Source organism: Scomber scombrus, chromosome 7 (assembly GCF_963691925.1).
Source record: "Scomber scombrus chromosome 7, fScoSco1.1, whole genome shotgun sequence".
Classification (NCBI taxonomy): Eukaryota; Metazoa; Chordata; class Actinopteri; order Scombriformes; family Scombridae; genus Scomber; species Scomber scombrus.
Window position 1 is genome coordinate 6492488 of NC_084976.1, and position 12332 is coordinate 6504819.

At 39.7% G+C, this 12332-nt stretch overlaps 2 protein-coding genes across 4 annotated transcripts in view; both read right to left on the minus strand.

The window, feature by feature from the left end:
* Positions 1 to 175: 175 nt before the first annotated feature.
* Positions 176 to 6629, minus strand: LOC133984143 (dendritic cell-specific transmembrane protein). The gene is made up of 2 exons (XM_062423424.1): positions 3108 to 6629; positions 176 to 3008 (listed from the first exon to the last, which is right to left on the minus strand). The coding sequence occupies exons 1-2, from the start codon at positions 4152 to 4154 to the stop codon at positions 2613 to 2615; spliced, it is 1443 nt and encodes a 480-aa protein (XP_062279408.1). The 5' UTR covers positions 4155 to 6629; the 3' UTR covers positions 176 to 2612.
* A 1737-nt stretch (positions 6630 to 8366) lies between these two features.
* Positions 8367 to 12332, minus strand: part of rims2a (regulating synaptic membrane exocytosis 2a) — a 145239-nt gene continuing 141273 nt past the window's right edge. For all 3 annotated transcript variants that reach the window (XM_062423016.1, XM_062423014.1, XM_062423013.1), the window contains 5 exons: positions 10105 to 10246; positions 9238 to 9350; positions 8963 to 9064; positions 8690 to 8829; positions 8367 to 8570 (listed from right to left, as the gene is read on the minus strand). In XM_062423016.1, the coding sequence (XP_062279000.1) occupies positions 8367 to 8570; positions 8690 to 8829; positions 8963 to 9064; positions 9238 to 9350; positions 10105 to 10246 (701 nt within the window). The remainder of the gene's footprint in view (positions 8571 to 8689; positions 8830 to 8962; positions 9065 to 9237; positions 9351 to 10104; positions 10247 to 12332) is intronic.

Below are 12332 nucleotides of genomic sequence, written 5' to 3' on the forward strand. Positions count from 1 at the left end.
GTTTTCCAGGTCAGCTCCACTCAGTACACAGGTCAGCAAAACCCTCTCTGCTACACTCACATACATTATGCAATCAAGTATTTTACTATAGGAAATGAAAAAAGCTTTAGTTGTGAATGTGCCTGATTCTACTGTATCTGAGCTTTTTCAGATCTGTACCCTTGTTTTTTTCCCACCGTAAATGTTTGTTGCCGTTGGTAACGGGGCTAATTTTTCATACCCAAAAGCATCCTTCCTTTTGATGAAATATTCATTAAAAAGCACTGACATGCGTGAAAGTATTAAGATTTTCTTTGTTGACCCAGATTGACTCTGCATTTGCATATTCAGCATGATAGCAAATGATCATACTCACTCCATCTATGCCCATGTATGGACTGCATTCATTCCTTCCTGTGGTAAAAAGGTCTGTGGCTGTCACTGAGCATCATGTGGCAGCTTCCTATTGGGCTGGCATGCTGGCGTGGTATTATGCCACAGGGCCAGTGTAGACATAATGTGAGCTTATCAGGTTGCCACACGGGTCAGTGGCGACGGTGTGAGTCACAGAAGGCCTACTCATCCTTGAGCTTTACCACTTCCTTCCTCTTGTCTCTGACAGTGGAAGGAATGGTGTGGCACCAGTGGAATGAGACTGTAAGGTTGAAACTCTGAAAATGGTCAAATGTGCCCTACTGGATTATAAACACTATTCTTCTAGATCATAATCGGTGGACAAATATGTGGACGCAGAAGCAGTTCACGGAATACTGATGTGGAGGAGCTAAAATAAGGAACAAGTAATGCGTGGGAAGAAAAACAGGAACAGAGGCTTTAATAAGGCCCTATGTATAAACTGTTTACTAATACCTCATAGATGAATTATGAGCTATTGATAATGACAATATTAGGGTTTTTCCAGGCTGTCTTATGTCATGCTGTTTCATAATAAGGCCACGGTTTATAATAAGTCATCATAATTACTTGAAACTATTCCATCAAGGTGGAAGACAAACTTGTTCTTATTAATGGTGCATTAATTATCTATAAAGAATAATTTTTTAAAACCATGAATAAAGCTTTAACTTATAAATGCTTCATAAAGTCTGCCTTATTATAAAGTGGTACCAATTAAAATCATATGTACCAACTTAACACTGAACACTCATCAGTGTATATCTCATCTGTCACATTCTTTATCACACATTACAAAGAAAGATATGTGATCCATGTGCTAGGTGAATACAGTGACACCGGCAGGATGTTAATGAGCGGTGACAGTGTGTTTAAGTGGAAAGAGGACAGTGCTGTTCACTGCACATGTAGGGGACATCTGTCTTGGATTATGTAAGCAAATATCTGCCCTACTCTCTGCAGGGGAGCATTAGACATGGAGGTAATATACAGAAGCCTATCCCTGTATCTCAGGTTACTGGAGATTGTCCGGTGCGCTATCCTACACAAATACAGTTTTAACGTATTATTCCTTTAGTTATAGTTAATTGGAGCATCCATTCATAAATACAGTACATATTGCTATAACGCAGATTATTTGTGCAGACAGTTTTTGGGTCACCTGCCTTGTTATGCAATGACCATGATGTAATGTATATGAAACACCTCTGATAAGTAAGATGACATTTCTAGTTGCAGATTGCTCATTAAAGCTTAAGCTAATTGAATTACAGCCTCTTGATTAGTGGTCTTTGGTTGGCTGTTGTCAACATGAAAGTGACTTCTCTATAAACCATTCTCCATGGTTACCATTACTGCCAATGAGCAGATTGAACTGTTATGTTAAGTGACATAACTTAATTAACTACTGTAGCATGCAGGAAGGATTATGCACAAAAACAGTAATTGGGCACGGAGTCGTAGCAGCATGAATTTATTGTTAAATTATTCAATACAGTAGAAAAACTAGTAGAAAAAAGAAGACAAGAGTCTACAGCCATGCTAGCATTGCTGTGAGGCTGCATGCTTAGTCTCACAAGGACAATGCTAACATGCTGATGTGTTATTTGTGATGTTAACCATCTTGCTTTAGCATGTTAGCATGGTAACAGTTGAGAACTAGAACTTAAACCAGCTGAGGCTGATGGGAATGTCAATAGTTTTGCAGGTATTCAGTGATAAACCAAAATAGTCGACCTGAGGAATAGCGCTAGATCTGGGAGATCACATGAATGCATGCACCAATTTATATAGTAATCCATCTGATAGTTGTTTGACATTCCATTCAAAACCATAAATCAACCTCATGGTGATGCATAAGGAACAGTCAGGGATCACTAAAGTCATTAGGGTTTAACGTCTTGCACCAGTTTTTATGGCAATCCATCCCATAGTAGATATTTCATTGTAAACCACAACTGTCAACCTCATGGTGACACCAGAGGAAAAGTCAGAGGATCAACAAAGTTAGTAGGGTTCATCCATTGGGGACCATTAAAGTCTCCATCCAATAGTTGTTGAGGTATTTCAGTCTGGCTGCTTGGGTAGCTAAAAGCAGCAGTTAGAATAATTTCCTCATACGATACTCTGTCGATCCTCTTTGGGTGTGAAGAGTAGCGGGCACCAGAATTGTGGCTGATGAGAGAAGATAAGAAAAAGTATTGATTAAAGACAAAGTTTCAGTGTTTTAAAACCATAATGCACTCATCATTCACTAGAGCAATTACTGTAATGCATACCTTAATGATTAGTGATGTAAGGAGGCTATTATCTGCTTTCTCCTTCCACGTTTTTAATCTCTTCCTCAGGATTTTGGCATGCAGGTACTCCACCCTCTGCTCTGCAGCGGCGGTGAAGAATCGCTCACACACCATCAGCCTAAGCTGGGACACTTTGGCAGCCACCAGGGCCATAATGAACAGAGTGAGCAGGATGGCAGCCAGTGGAACCACAGAGTTATAGAGCAGCAGCTTTGGTTTTGGAAGACACTTCTTCTCAAAAAGGGTCACAGAGTAGGAAAAGTCTTCCTTATGGTTTTCCTCGCCAAAGTGTATACCAACTAAGGTTGAAATCCTCTGTAAAAGATCAATGAATAAGTAATTAGTGGGTGTGTCACAGAAATACACTCAGTAACGTATCAGTGAGACCCAAAAAACTTTCACAAACATACTTACTTTGATGCTCATTAGCAAGGGGACATGGAATGGTTTCATCTCTGATAATTTCGTTGTTACGATATCAACAAAACAGTAAAGTAAGGCATCCACAGTTATAAATATTACCCAAGTTACGAAATGGGAGACAACTGGGATACCAAATTTCAGCACAGCTTTCCCCTCTCGTGCGCTGGGACGGGCGGATGGGATAGAAGTGTAAAGCCTCTTCTCCTTGGGTGTGAGAGGAAGGACATGCGGCTTTCCTTCCGCCTTCTGCTTCTCGTCAAACTGAATGAACTTGCTACTGACGAATCGATTTTGGTGTTTCAAGTCATTGCAGAATCTTTTAATGTGCAAGGCTATAAACATCATGAATATGAGGAAGGTGATGGCAGGAAACATCCGGTCAGTAACAGAAGACACTGTGTTCATAATGGCCTGTGCGTACCTTACAGTTTCATTCAGTTTTTGCTCTGCTCCATTGAGTCTCTCCTTAAATTTTTCTGATTCCATTTTTGGTGAGACCTTGAGCTTGGAGTCAAGGTTCACCACCCCCAGGTCTGTAACCCCTTTGAGTATGTTACCCAGCCATTTTAAAATCTTAACATAGTTACTGAAAGGCGAAGTAATCGATGCTTTCTTGGCCTTCAGGTTGCAAATCATGCTCTTGACCAGGCCTGTGAGGTTCTCCAACGTGTTGCGGATATTTCGAAGAACCACCAAACTGGTTCCTGTGGTCAGGAGCAGATTTCGGCTCTTCTTCATGAAAATAGAGATAACAAATAGGGTCCCCAAGCATCGTACTCTCTTGGACAGGAATAGGGCAACTGTCAGAAGAGTCCCAAAGCAGCCGGCGATCCCTCCAGCCACCGCTGTCTCATAGTCCAGAGTGTAGAGGAGGTATAGGAAGAGCAGGGAGCTGAGGAGGAAGCTGGAAAAGCAACAAGTGAGGAGGAGGATGGTGGTTTTCTTGAAGCCATCCCGTTCGCCAGTGGTGAAAACATCCACAACCAGAGACCCAGTGTCCTCCAGGCTTTGTTTTATCACAGTCCATGAGAGCAGCATACTGGATATTGAAGGAAAAAATGTTGGAAAACCCAACACTGGAGATTAAAAGTTGGAGAGGAAGAGGAGGAACAGTTAATTAAAACCATGTAATGGTCAATAATACTGCATGGCATAAAGTGTAAATTAGTTTTGAAATTTAAGTCAATATTAATGTAACAATAATACATTTTGAAAAGGAGAATTAGAAAGCTCCATATGTGAACTTCAATTTAATAAAATCACAAAGTACAGACCTGCTGTGTGGAGCTCGACATCTATTCATATGCATGCAGTCTGCAGTCTCCTTAAATACAGCTCAAACAGGAACTCTTCTGCCACAAACCGCAGTCATTCGTCATTACCCAGTCATCCCTTTTTTCAGACAAAAGCAGAAGGAAGGCTAATACAAGGCTGAGTTCAGACAACATGTCAGACTGGATTGTGCTTTTGTTGTAAAATGAAATATTTTATTCAGGACAGCAAAGTGTCATGCCACTAATGAGTATAATTAACAACTTGAGACATTCAAACTACAGCACACTTAATAAAAGCTGTAATATATCTCTGGCGAGAGAAGGAAAATAATTACTTGAAGTTAACAGCAGTATAGAGTTCTTCTTGATGGACACAAAAACAGTCTTTAGTAATCATCTAATCTAAAGTAATAATCTTTTAAATGAATTAATGAATTAATTAATCAATTCAATTATATGGGTTTAGCCTATAGTCAGTAATCTAAATGCTTGTAAACTGTTGTTTGAACCTGTAAGGCAATATATCCATGAGAAAGTCAAGAAAGAGAGCTACTTTAAAATCATACCTCTTCACTTCTTGCCTTTCTTTTTTTTTTTTTTTTTTTAAAGTGTATATTACTTATGTTAATGATCCTGCCTAGAGATAGACCAATTTCATTTTCTCCCTCCTCATACTGATTCAGATATGTCAATTCAGGGTAATACTCAATCTGATTCTATGGTGCTTTAATCTAAATATAAAATCTATACCTCAGTACTTGGAGTTATTTGTGATCATTTTAAGTAAGGTAGCATTAAGCCATGTATTGCTGTGTCACTGAAAAAGATGATACCCAATCCACTTAATGTATCAGTACCAGGTCTGATACAGATCCAGAGTATGAGATCAATGCATTTACCTGCATCTGCTCATGACATTTAGTTCTAAAATGAAATCATATCTGTCTGATTAATGGAGCTATCAAACCCATGAGCTTAATCTACTGTACAAAGATTACTGTGTCAATAAATAAACAAGGAGCCTTCTCTTTGTTATTTGGAATGTTGGGATCATGGAGGTGGGGTGGGTTGGGGGACATAAAGTAGTTACTGGTTTGATCCTTTTCCTTTTATGAAATGTAACTGTTGTAAGGGATCACAATTAACAAATAGAGTTCAGCCTACTTGTGCTGGACCACACAGTCATTGACATTTTTCATACAGGCCCACTCCACTCCTTTTACACACAAGGGTCATTTCATCATGGGGAGGAGGTCTACTGTTGAACCTGTGAGAACAGATAAATGATGTCTTCTGTGACTCTGGAAGAAGCTCTTCGAAGTCTGAGCAATAACCCCAATAGCAATAATGTAGAATCCAGTGTTTTTAGAGTTTTATCCATACTAGGGACTAAATGTCAGGATATCTCAGCATCTAATCTATCACTTTCTACCTGCTTTTAAAAATGTATGTCTTGTAAGAGTGCCAAGAGACTTCAACTTCTTACGTACTTCTCTTGTTTCTGTAGAATGTATGTCATATTTGTGTGTGTGAGTGTGAGTGTGAGTGTGTGTGTATGTTATCATCACCCAACACTTGGAAGTTAGTGTAATATCAATTTTTTATTTTTAATTTGAAAAATAACTTACATAAATCTCTGTACTCAACCATACTTAACCAAGACATAGCCTTGGCATTAACACATTGCACCAAAAAGAGAAAATTAAAAGGCATTCAAAAGGATAAATAACATATGTCTTTGTCATCATCTGAGGCATTTTTCCTGTTCCAACAGAGTCTTCTATTCATGGTAGCTTGTTTATTCAAATTCTGACATCTAAAGGTATGTACAATGAAAATTAAAATGAAAATATATACTGTAGCTTGTTACAGCGACAAGGTTTTCTTGGACATTAAAATGCATTATCTTCATGTGGAAAAGGAATAATGCCTCAGTTCAATTTCATTCAGACATACTGCAACTATAAGATTCATATACTTCCCAGACATGAGAAGTATTAATAATTACTAAAAATAGAAAATAAAAAATAAACTGGTCTTGGCTTTTAAATAAAACTAACAAAAATATAGTAAATTAATTTCATTTTCATTAAAACAAGAAAAAAAAAACATTTTCTGTGGCAATATCCCTTGTTATTTGAACTTGTGATTAGATCATCTTCACAAACAGTGCCTGTAAAATTGAACTGCAGCAACACACAGCTTTTGCATGTTCGCTGCCTCTTGATTAGGTATAGACCTCTTGCTGTACCGATACAGATTATTTTTGCATGTTCGTCAACAATACTGAAATAAAATACACTTGCAATCACAACTTGTTTCGTCAACCTCAATTAAATATAAAATATTTTCCTTGTCACTTTTTTTTTTTTCTCAAAAACCTTAAAGAAAATATGACCTTGGGGGTGGAATGTTTTGTTAAAACTTCAATAATTGGTCATGGAAGACCAAGAACTAATTTGCTGTAGAGTTCAATTTAAGGTGAGGGAGAAAAGTAATGAAGTTGACATGCACTGTACAAGAAACTGCAAAAATTCCAAATATCATCTTTATCAAAACATGCTGAGTTACTGTAAGGTGTGCCCAAGCCATGTTGCAGAAAATCCTTTTCAACATGCTTGTTAAACAAATCAAATCCAAAAAAAAAAAACATACTGAAACAATACAGAACTGTAAAATAACCCACAGTCCTAAAATCTGGACAATATCAGGGGACTGAACAATGGTATTAATGAATAGTACAATGAGAAGTACCCTGGGACAAGGAAGAAAAAGAGAAACATGTACAATTTGCACATAATGTTTATCTTTATAAGGCGTAAGCCTTTTACAATGAAATAAATAATTTACATTTATTTTCATTATCACTTTTTGTCACATAAACATTTTCTGTTAAATAACTCCAAAAGTTTCCTTTAAGTTTCCCTTATCTGCATGTCTGCAAAACACAGACTCATGAATGGTCTAAAGAATGATAAACAATGTCTATTTTTTTTCATCACGATGTTGCATTCACTCCCCTTGAAAACCATGCACTAGTGAAATTTATCTTTAAAAATAATATAAATTGTTGAAAATGGCTGATCTGTTTTATTTATTTTTCTTCATCTTTTTTGCAAGTTGCAGCCTCAAGAAAATAATTTTCTTCTTCTTTTTTTTAAATTCAGCTAAATTTGTGTCCATGCAAATGAACTAAAAAGGGAAAAAAATATTTTTTTCTCATTTAATTTTCATACAATATATCAACAGAGAAAGAATGATGGTAGATTGTACATCTTTTCACGGGGTTTTGATCATTACTGTATATTCTGGAGTGTTGATGGTAGCCACTTCAATATTGCCTCTGATTAACTGAAGTCTTTCTGGTGATTTACCAGGACGCTTTGATTCAGTACATAAACCTGGAGTATGCGGGGAATTTGGATACAAGCTGGGACACACCTCACCCAAAAGTGATGGTCACCAAAACTCCATCTACACAGCAAGGTCTGTTGGCGTGGCGTGACCAAGCATCTGGTTAGAAACACTGTCACCCCCTTCAGATACATTGACATTTAAAGAAAAAAAGAAAGAAAAACAAAAACAAAAACAAATGAAAAAAAAAAGAAAAAGAAAAACATTTATTTTTCATTCGAAAAGGGCTTCTGTAGAACTCGTTTAGCGGTTCCCAGGACTGACCCCCATGGCTTCGAATTGGATGAAAACCTGGAACTGACGGATTCCTCGTGCTAAGGAGTTCATTCCAGCTTCCTCCAAACAACAACAACAACACCCGGCAATCCCGGCCGCCAGGTGCTTGCGACACGCTTCGCCACGTGCACGACATGTGCAACGTTTTTGCTCAAAACACAGGATCACGTTTGCACCCCTAGAAACAGGCTCAGAAGACACAACATCAAGCATGCAGTGTAACCGGGGGGCGTGACCTGTAATCGCAACACTGGCTGCTACAACAACGCTATCAGTCCACACGCTGCTATGATCGAGAGAAACTGTCCAGTGACGATTGGGAAGCTCTTCTTGTCAGTGGGGCCAGAGTAGGGTCCACCAGTGAGGAAGGAGGAAAGAGCTTAAACCAGCCAATCACCATGTTGGACAGGTCCAGCTCGTCTAACAGTATCTGAACTGCTCCCATGAATGATTTATGGTCCATACGTCCATAGTCACCCCACACAATGACCTAAAGAGAAGAACACATAAAAAGAAATGAGTATAAAGGATACGATGAGGTTTAACAGTGCTCAGCTGATTGTGAGTTTTTGCTTTAATTACTGAGAGACCTCATCACTGTGTTCTCACCTGTAAAACCTTCCCTCCCGGACTCTCTTCAAACGGCAGTTGCTGCTGGTAAAGAGGATCCAAGGTTTTTCTTGCTACTTTTGTTTTCTTTTTGGCTATGCAGACTCCGTTTTCCAAAAGGTAGACCTTAACATATGGTGCTGTGTGGAGCAGAAAGGAGAGGAAATGTTACCTTGGATTCCCATATCCTAAAGCAGCATGCTTATTCTTCCTTATTATTCATCATGTACCGTATCAACATATATGACATACTGTATGTGTATCTTAAATTACCTGGCAGTGCCTTGGAACCTGGTTTTCCCACAAGGCCGCGGGCTCGGATGATCTCAACCTCCAGTGCTCCTTTCTTATCCACCATGCCGATTTGGATGTCGCCTGCATAACAAACAAAACAAAATATTTGAGAAATCACCATACAGTCCAGCGGACTGTTTGCTACTGTAATGTGCACAAGCTAATTAAGCCAACCATTACAAGTGCAAAGAATGAATAATAAAAGAAAAAAGAATATATACAGTATATTCTAAGAAAAGCATTCTTGCTCTCACCCATGGGTGGAGTAGCCAATGTCTGTCGCCCGACCAGCTGAGCGGGGCCCAGACCATCCAGGAAGTCACTGAACTGGGCATCTGAAGAAAGCCTCACACCGGGGAAGATGAGACTGAAACACAGGAACACAGACTGGTTACCATAGAGATAAAGGTGCAGTTATGATGAGCAGCTGGCAGTAGCCTATAACATTTCATAGGCAAAAATCATGAGCACGATTATTTTGGTCAATACTGAGATGATTATTTAACACGATTATTCATTGACTCAGAACAGAAATGCTTCTGTTTTATTAAATGTATCAATCAACACACACTCTTAATGGAGACCCCCTGTGTTCTTTTACACTGTGAGTCTGTTTCTATTGTGTCTAGTGAAGAGGACTCTGCACAGACAGCTGTTTAAATCACACAAATATCCTGCTGCGTGTGTGTGTGTGTGTGTTGAGCTTATGAACTGTATCTGAATGTACACTGACTGATCAGCTCCCAGTCTGTCTGTGAACTCTTCTGTTTCACTAGAGGCAGACTCCTCTCACTCACTACAGTGGGTGGACAGAGACACTGAATGCAGGTCAGAGGGTTATAGGGAGGAGCGAAAGACAAAACGAGAGCATGATGGTGAAACAGAATGCGCCACTCTAATTGTTTTATTTCAATTATCTTATTTTTGTGATGGTTGGAATCCAAAACGGAAAATGAAATTGAAAATAAAATTTGATTAATCGCCCTTAAATGTTGTGAGGATTAGGACGAGTGAAGCCTAACATGATTAATCAAATCAAGTTTGTCTTTTGCTGTGTGTGCACAAACTGCTCCCACTGCACTTTGTGGTAAATGTGAGAGTGAGTCCTTGTCTCCACTTACTTTCCCTCAGAGCTGTAGCTGTTCATGCTTCCATCTGTGGACTCCCGGCTGGCCTGCCGAGTCATCCTGCTCCTCATCTCCACCGCCAAGCCCGTCTCTGTGCTCCTCTGGATAGTGCTGCGCAACTTCTTACCTCCCGCTTCTGCACACAGAATGACACACACAGCGAAGGAGAGGGGGAAAGAAAAGAGTGATAGAGGCCATTAATCCCTGACATTGACTCATACAGCGAGTTACATTCGTATGGATTATTACTGACATACACATGCTTTCATCAGCTCAGAAAAAAAAAAGAAAAAAAAAAGAATTCCACATGGGAAACAAAACACCAGAGAGCCCTCTGTGAATTCATACTCATCTCTCCACCAGGACATGGCTACAGCTTATTCTGGGAATTATTTCGGCGATTTCACTCTGACAATCAAACAAGGTCACTAATTCGAAAAAGCTCTGCAGAATTATGGCTCTTTGTGTGTCTGTTGAGCAAAGACGACACGCATAGCCCTCCTCCAGTCTGTGCTACCCACTGCCTACGGGGGTCTTTTGGGACCCTTAGTGAGCCCATTCTCTACCTACAAACATCCAGCTTTGCCCCCCTCAACACCACTACCCGCCTGGTCTGATCCAAGACGACAGCTGACTCCTTCAGTTAACCCTGCTGCCGCTCATCTTCACCGCAGCCTCCCTGACAGCCTGAGCGTGAGGCAACGTGCGTACGCCTGTGGCACGCGTACACATACCTACACACAAGTATGAATGCTCCACCATCACTACATCATTACATCATTGTTTCATTTTATATCACATTAAAATAGAAGCCAGGTTATTGTCCTTAATTCTGGACATAAAGCAAGTCATCACAACATATAGCAGAGACTCTCACAAACTGAAAATAATAATGAAAGCATGTATATGGCTATGGTGCAACTATTACTAAATCTTATTGCCCCAATTATAGTTATGAAATCTATTTTTTCTGGTCTGTAATCAGATAAATGGATGTTAGGCCATCATGTTATTTCCCACAGGTCAGACAATCATTGCAAAGCCAGACACAACTCATAACACTAAGTTAAAGTCAGTTCAGAATTTTCAACCCCAGGGGTACAACGTGACGACAAACAGTCTGCCACCTATTCATCGAGCTTATGTCATTTTCATCTTATAATTTCTCTGTTTTGCGTTGAATGAGTCACATCCAGACTGCAGCATTCCTAATCCGGCATCATCGCGGGGACAGTTGCGGCGCCGGCTGTCCTCGCTCTCTCCCTCCTCGTCTCATCAGAGGAGGAGCTGAGGAGAAGAGAGATGATCCTGTGTCTTATCTCGCGCAAGCACAAACACACCTGAAGCCTTTCAGCCTTCAAATCTCAGTTATTCAGCTGGCCTCCGCCTCCTCTTCCTGCTCTTTAAACACCACAATAGGAGCCGCAGCCGCAGAGGACGACTGTGACGTCTGCAGCAAACTGCGGCTCTATACACCTTCTAAGCCAATCAGAGGCCAGTCAGATGTTATCAATGAACAATAACAACAAGCTGTATCTGTATATGCTGTACTGTCGTCTACTGCAATTCATTTCCCTGCTAATTGTAGCAGATTTATACAGAGACAAATAGATGAGTGTCATGATTATGAATCTACACTTGCACTTTCATGGCCATAAATCATTTATTTTATACAAGCAAATACACAGACAAATGTGTCAAAGAAGAGAGCATCATTAACACTGCTTGGATGATGTGGCACTTTCCTTTACAATATTGATTTACCTTCAATTTCAAGAAGGCAGATAAGGACTATGAACTCTCAGTAGCCTAAAGTAGCCCAGCTGGCTTTCCACCTTTCTCTACCCTCAAACTTTAGCCTTGCCAGACAGGAAAAGACGATGACAGTGTGTGTAGTGGAGCTCCTCAGCGGCCAAGTGTGAGTAAGTGATGTCAGTTTCAAGTTTTAGGTGAAAAAAAAAGAAGAAAGGTCAGTGTGGTCAGGAAAAATAAGATAAATAAAGGACTGAATCTTCTGCAGTGCAAATCCAAAACCTACTGACTTTTCTCTGTAAATAAACCAACCACCACTAGAATAGGAACTGATAAGAGCTTCCTGGAAGGCATTGATATAAAAACATGAACAGGCATCATCACTGTAAATAGAAATCGAAGACAGTCACTGAACAATGCTGTATTTGTAGGCTAAATCAGCACTACCGCCCACAAGATAAACAATGATT